The sequence below is a fragment of the Phasianus colchicus genome, chromosome 26 (genome assembly GCF_987193195.1).
Source record: "Phasianus colchicus chromosome 26, bPhaCol1.hap1.1, whole genome shotgun sequence".
In the NCBI taxonomy this organism is placed as follows: domain Eukaryota; kingdom Metazoa; phylum Chordata; class Aves; order Galliformes; family Phasianidae; genus Phasianus; species Phasianus colchicus.
The window spans coordinates 4,265,677-4,281,986 of record NC_143461.1 but is presented as its reverse complement, the minus strand read 5'-3'; the positions used below and the strand labels follow the sequence as shown (position 1 = coordinate 4,281,986).

At 42.4% G+C, this 16,310-nt stretch overlaps 1 protein-coding gene and 1 long non-coding RNA gene across 9 annotated transcripts; one reads left to right on the top strand and one right to left on the bottom strand.

Moving 5' to 3' along the window:
* The first annotated feature begins 558 nt into the window (after window positions 1-558).
* LOC116233732 (uncharacterized) lies at window positions 559-14,142 on the top strand. Of its 8 annotated transcripts, none has more exons than XR_016459944.1 (5): window positions 559-794; window positions 1,593-1,649; window positions 4,974-5,208; window positions 9,969-10,060; window positions 13,905-14,142. It is a non-coding gene; the product is annotated as an uncharacterized LOC116233732 (long non-coding RNA). The 8 variants fall into 8 exon arrangements; XR_016459945.1 differs by lacking the exon at window positions 13,905-14,142 and adding an exon at window positions 12,627-12,714; XR_004168000.2 differs by lacking the exon at window positions 13,905-14,142 and adding an exon at window positions 2,057-2,148 and having other exon boundaries at window positions 9,969-10,661.
* Window positions 6,822-16,257, bottom strand: CALCOCO2 (calcium binding and coiled-coil domain 2). Its single transcript, XM_031600795.2, has 13 exons — window positions 15,906-16,257; window positions 14,150-14,338; window positions 13,531-13,633; window positions 12,994-13,127; window positions 12,667-12,792; window positions 12,041-12,168; window positions 11,835-11,925; window positions 11,556-11,678; window positions 10,750-10,836; window positions 9,659-9,754; window positions 9,141-9,276; window positions 8,703-8,737; window positions 6,822-8,228 (listed from the first exon to the last, which is right to left on the bottom strand). The coding sequence occupies exons 2-13, from the start codon at window positions 14,327-14,329 to the stop codon at window positions 8,046-8,048; spliced, it is 1,422 nt and encodes a 473-aa protein (XP_031456655.1). The 5' UTR covers window positions 14,330-14,338; window positions 15,906-16,257; the 3' UTR covers window positions 6,822-8,045.
* Between the last annotated feature and the right edge of the window lie 53 nt (window positions 16,258-16,310).

Below are 16,310 nucleotides of genomic sequence, written 5' to 3'. Positions count from 1 at the left end.
CCAAAGGCTGTGTGAATGCTTTCCCAGTGCTCCATCCATTGAGTTGGTGCATCTCCCAGTGCTCCATCCATTGAGTTGGTGCATCTCCCAGTGCTCCATCCATGCTGGTGCCAATGGAGACCCATTCATAAGGAGCTTTTTTTTTTGCAAGACCTCTGTACTGCTGGCACGGGGGAGCCAACACCTGCAAGGGACGGAGCGCTGGGAGCTGCTTTCAAAGACGACGGCTCACCAGAAGGAGTGGAGGAAACGCTGAACTCCGGCAGCTCGAACCCCACGGGACGCCAGGAGCCCCGAACCCGCGACCCTAAGCCTCAACGCGACCCGCAGCAGCGCCACCTCCCGCCCAGGTGAATGCCCTTAGCGCTGAGCCCCCACCTCAACCCTCGCGCCTTCTGATTGGACAAAACGACAAGCACCACCCCTTTATTTCCCCGCCCCCTTATTAACATATTGCCGCTCCATTGGGCCGAGCGGCCAGAAAAACTTGTGACTGGATAAAAACAGCAAAAGGGCGGGGCAAGGAGCTGGCGGGGTGACGTCACTTCCATGCGCCACCAGTGCGCAGGCGCGTTGTAGAGCCCTCCCCTTTCCCGCCCACTGCCCGCTGCTGACGGCCCCGCTTCGTTTGAACGGCCGCAGCCAATGGCAGCTGTGAGGCGATGTGAATATTCACGAGGGCTGAGGAGGAGCGTCTGGGGGTTGGAGGCTGGGGTGACTCCTGAGGGCTTTGCTACTCGGGGGGGGGAACGAAAGTGCTTCTCTTGGGGCCTTTCTACAGCAGTTTGGGGGAGGTGAGAGGGGAATAAACGGCTGTGAGGCCCAGAGTAGCGCGTCTGCCTGGATGGGATTTCAGGGCTGTGTTTTAAACAGCCTCAAGTTCGAAGGTGGATCTGCACAGCTCTGCCAGGGCTGCCCCAACTCTGGGTAATGGCAGCACGTGGGCCTGAGAGCGGCTGTTTCTCAGATATTAACATTAAAAAAAAAAAAAAAAGCACCCAAATCATCCTCGCTAAGTAATGATAACAAAAGCAAATTAGAAGCCTTGGGGAAATGAAATTAGGTGTTGAGGTCTGCTGGTGCTGCTGACACAATGGGCAGCACCATTTACATCCAGAATTCGCAGTTGGTGTATTAATTCAGTGCCTGCTGCCATGGAAACAGATGGAGCTGGCAGAAAGCAGAGCAGGTTGTGCTAGGCAGGGGGGTTGGAACTACATGATCCTTGAGGTCCCCTCCAACCCAGGTCATTCTGTGATTCTGTGATTCTGTGATTCTGTGAGCTAATTGACACACGCACACAGAAAACTGGATTCCCTCTTCTTTTCTGTGATAACATATCCTTTAAACTAACCCTATTCCATTTCCATAGCAGCCCACAGCGGATTCACCAGAATTCATTTGAAATTTTACAATCCTGATACGATCTTCATAAGCTTATGAGTTTTCCAATACTTAAAGATCTAGTGAGCATCTTAGATTTATTTGAGCAATCTGTGGTGCACTCAATAAGGTGCACCCAAGTGATACATAGGTACATTATTTCTCCATTAAAGCAATGTGTTTTTCTCTTTTGTTGCTTGTAAACACAGATGTTGGAGCCTGAGACCAGAGAAAATTTCATTCAGGATTTCATGGTGATGCAGTAGGTCTGTATGCTGTCTCTTATTGGGATTATTTAGGAGAAAAGGCAAGAATCTCATGTTTGGGGGTTGTCTTAGGAAAGCTCACTGAAAAATAGGGTACAGCTTTCAAAGTTAATTTTTTTTTTTCCTCCCAAAAATATATATATTGGGGTTATAATTATGAGTATTTTTATAAGAATTATTGCTTTAAGAACAGAGAGGTTCTCTTGTAAATAGCTAGCTGGAAAGTTTGAGTGTCCCTATTTTAATTGATTCATCAAGAAAAGCAAAACAGGTCATTAAAGTTATAATAAAAGAGAAGGCACTTCTTGAAGGTGTGAAAAACACTGCACTGCCTAAAAGATACTGATGTTGTGACAGTCTTTGGGTCACCTAATGAAGGGTCTTTCCTTTCCAACATTCTGAATCAGCTGTATCCTAGCAATCAACCTCTTTAAGGAAGAACTGTCAAGTTCAGGAACTCTGCTAAGACAAGTGTGGATTCATAAACTGCTACCATCAGGTAATAACTCCTAGAGATTAAAATTCCATATGGCTCTCTCAGCTGCACTACATAACATGCAGTACCTGCTCTCAACAATATAACTGCTAATAAAAAGGAATTAGCCACACTGTGTAGCTGGCAAAACTGCAACTTAGTATTAAACACAAAAAACGATAAAAAATATTCGGAATCTTTAGGTTTCCCATCTTTTTTGTCTTTTTCGTTGTCATTATTTGTTTCTGGTTGCATTTAGATGCTATAATCATGACCAAGGCCCCACGGGAATACGCATTATGAAAGCACATGCAATATTCTAGTCTCATCCTGTTACTGGAGAAGGGAGGCAGGCAGCGTATGAGACATACAGATGTAAGTGCCTCAGGCCTTGAGTTATCAACTCACTCTCAAAGCAGCTGCTCCCACTGGCAAATCTCTTATGGATCAGCAGAGGAGCAGTACAGGCTGATGAACCCCACCAGGTTTTTCAGGCTGGCAAAATCATTGGGAAGGGTTAAAAACTCCCTGGAGTCTGAAGGACATCAATCCCTTTTGGCAGCCATCCATTTTTTTCTCCATCCTGGCTCACTTCTTGTGCTGCGCAGCCTTTCTCAAAATGAATGTTAAATCTGGTGAGGGAGAGGAGGATTATGCCACACATTTTCTGAGAGACTTTGGCTAAATTCCTTCATGTCTGCATGGCTGCTTCCCTATCAATAGCACAGAGGTAATATTTAATTACATAATATAGAGCATAAGTCTCTTAAGACCTGCTTCTTCCATACTTGTAAGGTTGTAATGTGGAAGGAGCTATATTTTAAAGTAATTAATTTAGCATCTGTGTTGCTGATGGCTTTATTGTATTTTAGGCTTTCAGTGCCAGACTAGTAATTATGTAAGACTATAAGCCCTGGGCACTCTGAAGCTAGTGGAAGCTTTGTCACCAATGTCATTTTTTATTTCTATTACATGGTAAGCAAGGGTGCAAGCCTACCTTTAAGCCTAAAGTGACCTTGCATACAAATTTTAATGAGCTGTGGAGCTCTTGGACTCTTAAATAGGGCACCATGTAGTCCCATCTGCTTTGCATGAGGGGTAGGCACAAGTATGGCTGTGCCTTGATCCAAGCCAGTCATAATATATCCCATAATACAGCCAACAAAGAATGGATGAGTGAGTTCAAGTTCCTTCCTAGAAGGCTTCAGTGTTGTATGCAGAAGGATGTTGTGATCTCTGCAGACAGCTAAGCTAATGATATTTGGAGGCTGAGTAAATAATGTCAAGGAACATTGTAGTAACCCAGTTTCTGGTCAGATCCAGTGAACCACAGCAACATTGCTATTTGAATCAGGGTACAGTGTTAATTTTTCCCTGAAGGCAGTTTGGACTGACTAGGAAGGTTAAAAAAAATTGTCTTGAAAAGTCCTGTTTTTACTAACAACAAGAGACAGTCTATATAGTATCACATCAGTAGCTCTACTACTTAAACGGTGATCAAAAACTAACACAACCCTCTATTTGCTGAGATTTACTACTTTACAGCCCAATGGAGCGAAATGTAAACTGCAGCACATCCATCTTTATTCCACAAGCATCCCTGGTTCTGTTATCCCAGTCCCCCTGGATGAATAGCCCTCCCCGCCTTGCCATGCTGAATAAGCCAGGTGACTCCAAAACCAGCCACCCAGCAGATGCTTCAGCACTACCAACTGTTCTGAATCCCCCACCTCTTCTCCAGATTTTTGTTTTTTTCTCCCTTCCCTTCTTCCCCTGTGTCCTACCAATCTAGGCTGCCTGGCACATGCTGCAAGCTGCAGTCCCACTGGAGTGATATTGTGATGGAAATGAGGGAGGGGATCCAGGCAGAACTGCACAGATTTACAGCACTCTAAGGGTTTCCATTAAAATCCTTGACAACTTGTTATTTATGAGTAGACCAACAGCTCTTCTAATATCCAGGGCCTAGACCCCATTCACTTCAATAATGCTGGTTTGGAATAAATGAGCCAGAGGATGGAAACCAGTTCTGTTAGTATAATGGAGGCGACTAATAGCTGTTTAGAGAAAACAACTGATCTAATTCTGGGACCCAACCGTTTCACCAACAAAACTGTAAAGATCTGCTTCTTCAGTGCATTTCAGATTGGGATTTAATTCAGAACAAAGCGGGTGATGAACAGCAGTATTTTGATTTCATGCCTTTATGTACCCACTTTGACTGTCTATTTGTGCAACTGCTCTAGAGATAAAGGGACTCACTAACTCCTGGATAAGCAAGAGTAGGTCAGTTTGGATCTCTACTGCAAAACAAAGATAAAGAGAAGAAATGTCCTTACAAAATAACAGAAGCAACAAAAAAAAGCTCGACATAAGTATAATATCTTAATTTCTCAGTCTCACAGGGACATGTGAGCATTTCCTTCCCCAGGTTTTTCAGAGCTGTCCCATCTCAAACAGCCTGGCAGTTTGTTTCAGTGTAGTTTTAGAACCATTTTTTTTAACCATGATTGCATTCCCTATTCTCTTCCTTTTCCCATAATTGACATGCCAAATACAGAAGCACTGCCACTTACTAAGAAAGTACAGACCTGATCCCTGAAATAAGGACTTTGATGTTCAAAACACTTTAACTCCTAGGATGTGCATTATACTGCTGTAAAGAATTATCGATCTCTTCTGCTGTGTCTTAAAATCAATCTCACAAGTTGATTATCAAGCAAAACCACTCAGTTGCTGGCTTGGATACTGCTTTCCTTCTCCTCTATTGTTCACCTGCACCTTGTCTATTTACATTCCTTTTGTTAGGAACCTTTTTATTTCCTTTCTGCTTCCTCTGCTCTCTGCAGGAGCCTCATTAAGGTGAAGAGAAGCAGCAGCCAGTAGTCCCAGCCTGCATTCTGCCCGCACTGCCAGATGGATCCCACTCCATGCCTCAGCCTCTCCTCGCCCTAAACCTCAGCACTGTGATTTCAGAGGAGAAAGACAACGCTGAAGGTGCACCTTGTTCAGTAAGAAAGAGGAAGGCAGAGATAGGTGAAGAGAAACTAGGAGGAGAAAGAGTGGAGGAAAGAAGCTGCTAAAGTGAGTAAAGGGGCTGTGGCTGTGAGATTGGGAATCAGTTTGTGAAAGGAGCAGAACAACCCATCAGCCTTTCAGAAACTCTGACTTTCAAGACTGAAAGAGTTTGAGAATCTGGATACTGTAACTGTCTACCTCAAGGCCAGTCTCATTTTTCTGCACCAAAAATAACTTTTTGCAGGCAAGATGATGGTCTTTCTGATGGAAAGAACTGTCAGTAGTCTGGTGCCCTATGCCATCGACAGCATGCCTTTGCAGCTGGGAGATGTTGTCATCTGGTTTGTATTTTCTATCTGCAGACATATGGCCTGCAAAATTTTTATACCCTTTTAAATATTTATATATAACAAATGCCCATTCAGTCAGATTCCACGTGATTCCAGACATAGATTGTGCCAACTATCTACTGTCAGTTTTGAACATTTATTTCAAGGTCCTTTTGCAATATATATCAATGTAAATGGGATCTCATCCAAAGTATAATTATATCTAATTATCAACCATTTGAGCTATTTCTGTTCTAAACCGTACAATTGAGATAGGGTTGAAACATACTGCAATTCCAAATGTTAAATGCATCAGTAACATAAATAAAGCTGTAAATTACATGTAAAATGAAAATTTGCTTTGAAAATACAGTGTAGTTTGTACTTGGAGGTAAATTAGTCCCTGGCTGCTCAGGATGTGTCAGGCAGAAGTATATTATGTCTTGGAAGTCTGAATCTGGACAGAAAACAAATGGCATACCTTAAAATGCTTCAAAATGCAGCATCCTCACGAGATTTATTGCAGTCTGACCCCCTCTGCCGGCCACCTGCTTGCTGTCTGTATCCTATGGCTGCCACTTCAAAACAGGCTCTGAGGTTTTGTGGAGATGGTAGGAGATGGCAAGTAGGCACCAGAGTAAAATGGGTGGAAGCAACATCAACGCTTGACACTAGTAGCTCAGGGACATAGCTAACACTCTAACACAACTAACCACTAATGACAGGGCTAGGCTTTAGGATTTGAGCTGCTAAAGCCAGCATTAACAACAGCGTAGAAAATGAGCAGGGCTGGTAAGTGGTATTTGGGTGAACTGCTAGAGTTTTAATAAAGACTGCTTCTGTGACACTCTGTATTTGATCTGCTTCTGTCAAGATGTAAAGCAGGAAAAGAATGAAAATGTTAATTTAAATGAGGATGTGTAGAAAAGCTTTGGGGTGGGAGCATTTTCTTGAAAAAGAGTGGGATATTTCCTGAGAAAACAGGTGCTCAGTTAAAAATTAGCCTCATGATGACAGAACATTTGATTGCCAAAATTGGGATAAAGATACATCAGGAATGTTGATACACATTATAGTAATGAATAACATCCTATCCTTTGGCTTTCTTGATATATTCCCATGCTGAGAGAAGCCAATGAAGATTTGCAGGTTAAATATATGCCATTAGGCAGCAACAGCCCCACTAACCATTGAGATATTATGTTGCATGCTAAAAGTTATTCAGAGATGTGCTTAAGTACTTTGTTAGAGCAAAGCTTCAGAAAGCAATCGAAGGCTTGCAAATAGCTCCATTAAGACACCAACAATTTCTCCAATTTATTTAAATAACTTGACATCTTTTTCAAGGACTTTCTCAGTACAGCTTTTATTTTTTGTCTGCTCTTATTGTGTTACAGATTTTTTAAAATAATGCTTACCAGTACAGTATATCTTAAAGACAGAAATACTCCATTTAAACCTAGATTAAAAAAATTATGTGTAGAATCAAAATATTTTAAAGTCTTTGTTACTCTTAATAGTCTTAAAACTCTATGTAAACTTCTTATGATTTTCTCTTGCTTCAGATATTCAGCAGGAAACGTCTAATACAGCTGGATAATAAAACTTCACCCATTTGTATGTGCATGGACAAAAGAACAGTTAATCATAATTTGAAAATCCCAAAGCAGAAATAAAAATAGTAACTGGATAATCCATCCACAAAGCATTGTAATGTCCCAAGGCACTTAGCAGTTTTCAATCACAATGTTTTGGTTTGAGAACAGGCTCTTCATTTTAAGTCATGAGGGTTTTCATCACTTCCTTTAAATGAGGATGCCCAGTTTCAAGACTGAGAGCCCATTTATCCTCAGCACTCTCATGACAACTCAGCTACTGCTTTCCTATGGTCTCCAGGCCATTCTGACTTTTCCTGTTTCATAAACATCAGGGTTCCCTTGCCATGAGATGGATGCATGACAGGACAGTGTCAGAGTGACCGCGCAAGCACAGATTGTATCACCATTTGCTTTCAGTCTGGTCATACAGAAAAAAAGGGACAACAGTGCATGCACCTCGTTCTACACTAAGCTATACTGCCTACTCTGCTATAAGAAGAACCCTAGACCTTTAGATCTACAAATAAGTAGTTTCTTTATAAATATATATTTCACTTTTTTATGACTAAAGGCAAAAGAAGAAAGGAAAATATATTCTTATTTAGACTTCTGTATTTATTAGTATTTAACTCTGTGTTCCAGAAGCTGAACCAGACTGAAGGTGTGGTCCTAAAAGACTATGCAGTGCTTCTGCTCTTTGGTTAGCAATCACAGTGCTCTACTGAATAATAAAACCATTATAATGGACCTGTACAGCCGAGTACTGCTGTACTAGATCTGTTATTTGGCCCTACCTGGATAGTTATTAATTACAGGATTTGTAACTCATTTAGCTAGCATTGTTGTTTGATCCAAGACAGAGGACTTAAGGGGATGACAAATTTGTTTCTTACTAGCATAGATCAAGTCTCTAGAATAATTTTGGTCTATTCCAAGCTGCAGCCTCTGCCACCTATTCTACAGAACAGATAAGGATTCATAATCGTTCCAGGCTATGGCACAACATATGATCTTCAAACACCTGCTGATTGGACTTTTCAAAGGCTCTGTTGCAGACTGGGCACTCCAGAAGATGGCTCTGCACGTGGGCCTCGTAGTCTCTTGATTCAATATCATCAGGAAAAATGTCATTGCATATGGGGCATTTCCTGATAGAATCCTGAAGTACAAAGGAAATGCAAATAAAGACAATTTTAAATTTGTATTTGCATTCAAAAAGAAGAAAAAAATTGCTAGTCAGATATTATGAGCTTTGGACAAGTCTTTCTGACTTGCAATACACTGAAGTTTTCAAATGTCTCCAGGCTTCTCTAAATAACTCTTAAAACTCCTAAATGGCACGAGTCTATGTCTACAATACAAAATAATAAGGTATTTAGCAGCTGCTCATTCTGACATTTGATGCTGCCAAAAGTTGTTCTTTAAAGATTAAGGTGAACAGAACTTCCCTAACATGTTACTAATTCTACAGGTTAAGTGCACATGGTTCCATTTTGTTGTCTGCTATGTTACCAGGACTAAAACAGTAAGTGGACAACCAGCTACAGAACTGAACTTGGTGCTTCTCATTTTGAACTACTAATTTTTGTCTGTATACCACTAATTCATGTCCATTCATGTCTCCTTTACTTACTATTCCTGTGGCTCTTGCCTGGTTTGCTCCTGCAGCTGGGGAAAAAAGAAAAAAAGTTCATTCAGCCACTTCAAATGATTAACAGTGTAATGTGTCAACAACTGATAATTCTTGAAATGTGAGGGTGTGGCTCTGGATCTAAACCTCTACATTTAGGACTACAGAAACTGGACATAAGCTACAGAACTCACTGTCCCACTGGCAGATGAGCTAGGTAATGGTTGTCTCTTTCTGCAGAAAATGACAGACTGCTGATGACTTAAATCAGCTCTTAATATCTGGCAGCATTTTGCAGTTGTCAAGTCATCTGCACACATGCTACACAGGTGCTGCTAAGAATGCATTCTCTACAGCATCCAATTTGAAAGGGAGGACAGTTTGCTGAGACCCTTATTGCCATGTATTTGTGGTATCAGACAGAATGCCAAGTATTCTCACCATGATATGGATTTCCAAATACAAAGTCTTCAGGAGCTGGAACAAAAGCTTGGGCTTGTGAAACAACAAAAGAGGAAGAAACATCTCTAGGCTGAGAGAGACGCCTCAGGAGGGAATTATTCTCTTTTCTTAGTTTCTGCAAATGGACAGAAGGGTAGAATTAATTTCCAGAAGCTCAGGAGACTACTTCAGTGAGAAATTACACAATGAACTAACACAGATCCTCTAAACGAAAATAAAAATTGCTCTTAAGTTTCTTGATACCTCAGACTTAGTCCTGCTTGACAGAAAGTGAAGAAAGGAAGCGTAAGGATCTATTCTGTGGCCTGCTCAGAAAGGCAGACAGGATGACTGCAATAGGATAATACATTTTAAAAGACAGAAGAGAATATTGCAGTTGTAAAGGCACAGGTAGCAGTCTGTCTGGTGGAAGGGTCAATGGAACTGAACACTAGATGGACAGATTGGTGTCATATTCAATGTGTGAGAAAGGTAAGGGACTCGTGACAAGTTCTCACCTGATTTTCCTCATCAGATTCCTTCTTTTTTGTTTGCAAAGCCTGAAACAAACGCTTCTGCTCTTCAAGCTCTTTCATTAAGTCATTGTTTTGTTGCTATGAAGGAAGAGTGTTATTAGCTAAATTGTGGGACACTGGCAAACAAAAAGATGACAGCTCCAAGCAATGTTCACATATACAGAAATCTTCTAACTGCATTTATTACCAACAATTAAACCTTCACTTGAAACTAGAGTCTTACCATTTTTTAGATTTTGACCTAGGACAATTCTGTGTCACCAACCACTTAAGCTCTGTATTTTCATTACAGCATGAGAGGATGATGTGACCTCCAGAGGGGAAGTACAACACATCAAAGTGAGAGGTTAAAGAAAAGGAATGACAACAATTCTACCCTGGCAGGTAAGAGACCTCCAAGCCTGACATATTTCCTGGTACTCCGACATCTGCATTGACTGGATAGCTGGATAGCTAGCACATCCTTAAGAATGAATCTTGTATTAAATCAGTAAATTAGATAAGCTAGAGTCCGTAGGGATTCTGCAGTCATTCTCAAAGTGTCACTGTAAGAACCCTGAACATTTGATATCACAGCAGAGGTAATCACATCTATTTTAGGCACCTAATTTTCAAAGTCAGAGTAGAGCCTCCAGAATTATCCTGAGTAGCACATGCAGAAAGGGAAACGCCTTTAGAAAACCACAGAGGATAACAGGCTAAAGATGTTAACAGGGAGGCTTCAAACACTGCCAAGGACAGTTCCTTCAGCAGAATGAAAATGTCACTCCCTTTTCTTTTGTAACCTTCATGTTACTTCAAAGTGTGATTTTCAGAGCTGAAGTCTGTGAATTGTTCCTAAAAGATCTGCAGGAGTTACTTAAGAAAAGCAAACCTTTTGACCATAAACTTAACTTTGTTATATGTATAGGCATTTGTAACATCAAAGGGAAATTGTGATGGTTCTGCAGATTGAAAAAGGGTGGACAACAGGGCTTTAAGTAAATGTCAACTCCCCTACACAGACACCAGCAAATTCTATACAATAGAGCAGAGACCACTCCCCCAGCTGCACCCCTAGAAATGTTGGACACCTGTTCATTCTGCAGACGAAGTGTCAGCTTGGCCTCTGATCCCTTCAAGTGCTCCAGACAATGTTTAAGTTCTTTCTTTTGCTCTTCCTGATCAGAGTTCCCAGAGTTTCACAGGTAGAGTTGCAAAGAGAACATCAAAGAAAGAAAGTGTCAGGTCAGGATGCAAGGCAGAACATTAAACTACAGAATAGAAACTTTATATTGTAGAGGTTGTTTCATGGCATTCTGACTATATTGCATCTTTTCATTTTTTTTGATTATTAAATGCCAAATCTACAGTAGTAAAAATGAGAAAGGGACAAAATACAAGCATACAGGAAACCAGCAAGTTTCTGTCTCTCACCAGTTACTCGCCAGCTTCCTGTTAGAGCTAAAAGTAACTGCAGATAGTCTAGGCAGATTGAAATTGTTTTATTTATACAAGTCTCCATCCTGAAACAGTTTTGCCTAGTTGTAACAATTTGCAATCAGCTAACTATCAATTCTGAATTTCCACCTCCCTGCTTCATCAAAAAAGACAGAGATTGAATTTTCTTGCCAGAGAGAATCAGAATTATGAAGTCTACTTAGACAGGCATCTCTTCCAAAACTAAAACGTATGTGTGTACTACAAGAATCTGCAAGGTGGTGTGTTCACAGAACTACCTGTGTGGACACCCAGACCACCATAGAGATTTCTCTTTGTCATGAAATCTCCTAGACTTTTCCTAAAATTAAACTGTATTTCTACCCAGTCACTGCAAAGGACACCATTCAGCCTCTTCCCTGACTTCCCCAAGCATCCTGATATTCAGGGAAGGTTTTACCTTTTGAGTTATAGTCATGCATAACTGGTTATTCTCTTCCTTTAAACTTTCACACTGCTTAGTCTTGTCATGGTCTGAACGAACCAGGTCTTCAATTTTCTTCTCATAACTCAGAAGTTGAGACTAGGAAGAAAGAAAGAGTGGGCAGCAAGTGAATACAAATAGTTATGACTGAGAAGCACAGGCTCTTTTAGGTGCATGAAGCAAATCTCCAGAACCTGTGTCTGAGCATCAGAGACTGTCCATAAAAGCAAAGGAAGGAAGCTACGTGTTTTCTACCTGCAGCTGATCGACATGATCCAGGGCTGTTTTCAGTTTGGTTTCCAGATGTTCCTTTTCAGAGGTTACATTCTGAATTTGCTCCTTGAATCTGTTCAGAGCAAGTGAAAACACACCACGCTTTCACAAATGGAAATTTAATCCACAAAAGCAAGATGTTTGCTTACATGGAATCCTGTTTAAATTGATCTTGAAGATACACTTACTGGTGCAGTTCTGCCTCTCTGCACTCATTCAGCTCCTTCAGGTGTTTATTTTCCTTTTTCAGGGAATTCAGCTCCAGCTCCAGTTTTTCAGTGTTGCTCCTAAGGGACTCCAAAACATTCTGTAGCTCCTGAAAATCAAAATGAGATCAATAGGAAGAAAAATGGGACTCAGGTAGTAGTCCTCCTCTGCACTGGAAACGCAAAATGCAATGCTTCCAGACAGCCCACCTGAAGGGCTCCTTTTTATCTTTCAGATCCCACTTTGTTTACACTAAGCTCTGAGCAAAACTGAAAGAGAAAGCCCTGAGCAAAACTGAAAGAGAAAACAGGAATGTTAGGAACGGGGCTGGGCTGACAATTTCAGGAGAGCCTACCAAACATTTTTGAAAACTCTCCTTCCCATATGTTCCTGAATCCCACGTCTGATGATGCCTCTTGTTCATCATTGTTGTTATTACTGTAGGAGAGGTGTTGTACCCCTTGTTAAATGATTAAACAGATAATACGGGAAGAAAACGCTTTCATTTTCTCCTGGAAGCATACAACAGAGCATGACCCGACTCAGTCTTTTTACCTTATCCTTCAGAATTAAAGCTTCTGACTTCATATACGAACTTTTGTTGTACCTGTGTCTTCTTGAGGTCTTCCTGCAGATCTGCGTTTTGTTTTTGGAGACTCTCACAGTTGGCTTGCAGCTTCTCATTTTCTTTAAGCAAATTTTTGTTTTGTAGTTCAATCTCTTCCACTTCTCCCTAGTAAGCAAAGTTGTTTAGTTGTAATGGAAGCACAAAAAACCACTATGCTCAAAAGAGCTGTATGCAGGACACTGCAAAATAAACGTGCCTGGCTTCACAACACCTCAGTTATTGTCCACGTGTACACATTTACTCCCATCTAATGGAAGGCAAATAAAAGCAAAGGCAGGAAGAAGCAGGGGACATGAGGATACATACCTGTGTGGTAACCACCAGAATATCATCCTCAGTCTCTGCTCTGAACTGGAAAGGCACACTGGCTCCACGGATCATACCATCCTGGTCAATGTAGCAGAACTGGTAGTATTCATCATCTTTGGGCAGGTAATAAGCTTCAGACAAACACAACAACACTGTCATATGCAGCTTCTAATTATTTGAGTCTCTTAACTATATAGCAGAGAAAGTCAGAAGCTAAGAAAACAGACATCTTGCTTTAATATTGCTCCTCCACCATTACTAATTCTTTGTGATAGTGATTGGAACGCAAACAAAAAACATTCAGACAGGACTGCAGAACCCAGTAGATTTGAAATATTTTTTTGTCTGTTAGGCTGTTGGGATTTGAAGTTTACCAAAGCACATTACTAAGAATGTCTAATAAATCTAATACTAAGATATTCTGTAATTCTAAATATAACGGCTATTAGTGGCAGTAGTGTGGGAGTTTATGTGTACATGCCTGTTTGTGCACCTGCACGTATATACCATGAGTGACCCAACCTCCCAGCCCACCTTTGAACTGGATTTGTTGCTGCACAGCAGTATCACCATGGACATCACTGGGCCGAGGAGCCCACATGAACGTATAATATTCTCGGGTGGTTTTCCATCCCACCTGCAACAGCAAAATTCTTGTGAGGAATTACATACTTCACGTTCATCTTATGGCAATTGGACAGTATTCTTACACAGACCAGCTATTAGGAGGACTTCTGTATATCCTGACTTCTTAAGAGTTGTAATCTATGCATGAATCGAAGATCCTCACCAGTTTATGCCTTACTTATTCTATGGAATGTATTAGGAAAGTGAGGGGAGCACTGAAGTAGGAAACATGTTGGAATAGATGGTGCCAGTATGGTCTTTAATGCAGCTGTTCTTCACAGATTCTGTGAATCATGGGCTACTTCATTGGCCTTGAAGCTGTTCAAGTAACAACAGTTCTGGCACTCTGTCCCTGAGCACAAGAAAAACGTTGCATCACACAAGGTTATTGCTGAAAATAAATTCTTTACCCTGTTCTACCAAAGCCTTAAGGCCTTTCTTAATGCTGAAGTATCAAATAAATGCCAAATAATTTGTTTCTGTCAGCGGCTGCCTCTTCATACTTGGTTTCACAGTATTCACTTACCCGGAAGATGCCCACCCAGTCCTTCCCACGAGGAACAATGTTGTGTGTGAGAGTATAGTGACAGGTTACATCTCCTCCAGGAACATAAAATTTCTCCACATTGTTAAAGATGACCTGGGAGAAGTGGCCGCTGTCTAAAACGACAGCAGAAGTGGGAGGTTCATCTGAAGTCTCATCCATTGTGGAAGTCTACAGGAGGAGAAAGCATAATCTCATCTCCACATGCTGCCAGTATAATCGTGTCCAGGAAGGATACGAAGAGGAACAGTTTGTGAATGAGCTTTACAGAGCTGTAAAGTCCTCTACACGTGGACCAATACTTATCAGCAAGGCACATGGGAACACTGGAGTCCCTACTGCTGTGATGAGACTGCTCCTTAGACCCAGATCCTCTTTGGCAACGTAAGACTGACCACTGCTTCCCAGCCACAGTGGCTGGAACTCTAGGGCTGCCCATGTAATGTAACAGCCTCTTTCCTGCTTGGGACCCCATAAGCCAGACCCTGCTGACCCTCCTACAAATCTACTACACAGAAGAGAGGCAGCAGTGCCTTCTAGCAGCAAAAGCATGCATACATGCCTGCTGGTGGGATTCAGTGCCTGGATGCTGCAAAACAATACATCCTGCTGGAGGAAAAAAAAAAAAAAAAAGAAAAGAAGAAGAAGAAAAAGCATTGTTTTTAGCAAGAACAACTGTGATCTTGCAGAAAAGCAACCCCAATGGCCACACAGGCTGTGCTGATGATACAGCATTCAGTCCATTTCCAGGAAGTAGAGGAGAAAGACATCTTATTAATATGAAATTTGTTATATGAACAGTTTTGAAGCAGTCAGTGCAGGAAGAGGTCCTGTGAGACTGCATCCACTAAGGCAATGGTCACAGCCCCACCTTTGCAGATGGTAATAAGTAATGGTCAGTCCCAGCCCACAGCCGAGCTAACGAGATAATTACACCTCACACAGAGCAATATAGAATATACAACACTCCCTCTGATATTCACAGCCCAACCTCTTTTTGGAGACTTTTGGTTGGTTTTCTTTTGCTGTTGTTTTCTCCTCTTTATAAGCTGCAGCATTCCAAAAATGCAATGTGGGGAAGAGAATGCTCTGACAGCAGCCTTCTGATACTTATAAACAGGAAAGAAATCAACTTTCTACATGGGAAGATAGCAATAAGACAAGAGGGAAACTTTTAAAGTAAAATAAGAGATTCAGGTGAGACGTCAAGGGGTAATTTACTCACTGAGAGGGCAGAAAGATTCTGCTCAGAGAAGGGCAGGCACCCTATCCCTAGAGGTGTGCAAGGCCAGCTTGGATGAGGCCCTGCCCATTCTGATGTCGGCAGGGGGGTTGGAACTACGTGATTTTTGAGGTGATTTCCAACCCAAGCCATGCTATGATTCAACAACAACAACAAAAAACCCGCAGAATCTCCCTTCTTAAGTGAGGCTGATTTCCAGCTGCAGGCAGGAAGCTGATGTGCCAAGTTACGTGCCACAGGGGGTGCCCTGACTGCAGCCCTGTTAACATCCCTACATAAGCCGTGGGTTGGAACGGAGTGCCGCTCCCAGCTCCACCGGCCCAGAATCTGCAACTCACTGCCGGGAATCGAATGTGAAAGCGTCTCAGCAACAAGCGAGCCCCGTCCACAATCAGCCTTCCACCCTGCCCTGAAAAAAAAGGGGGAGGGAAGGAAAAAGGGGAAGGAGGCAGTGGGACTGCAGGGCATCCTCACACCCTGCCCCGGCTCACTCACCGACAGGCACAGCTGGAAGCTCGGAGGAAGAAGCTGAGCACCAGGAAAAGCAAAACGTTCCTCCGCAGGCTCTGCCGCCCCGCCCAGGGTCGCCTCCCCGGGCTCAGCCCCGCCTGCGCTGCTGGGATTTGTAGTTCGGTGCCGCGACGCAAGGCCCGCCCTCGGTGCGGGGCGCTTCACTAAGCAAGGCCGTGCCTCAACAAACCACAAGGACGCGTTTCAGTGGTCGAAGCGAGCTTTATTTAGCAGGGAATGGGAAACAGGAAAGGGCGGCCGCAACAGCCTCCGGTGTACCGGAGAGCAGCGCGAGAGGACAGCCGAACCCACGCCGCACCGACCGCCATCTCTATGGTCAGCTCTATGGTTCGAGGAGCGGCCCGCGCGCCTCGTGGTCCTCTGGGAGAC

Coding starts and splice junctions, on each gene's coding strand:
- CALCOCO2 (XM_031600795.2), bottom strand. CDS start 14,329: ATGGATGAGACTTCAGATGAACCTCCCACTTCTGCTGTCGTTTTAGAC. Junction 13,634..14,149: donor ACTGGGTGGGCATCTTCCGG/GTAAGTGAATAC, acceptor TTGCTGTTGCAG/GTGGGATGGAAAACCACCCG. Junction 8,229..8,702: donor AGGCAAGAGCCACAGGAATA/GTAAGTAAAGGA, acceptor TTTGTACTTCAG/GATTCTATCAGGAAATGCCC.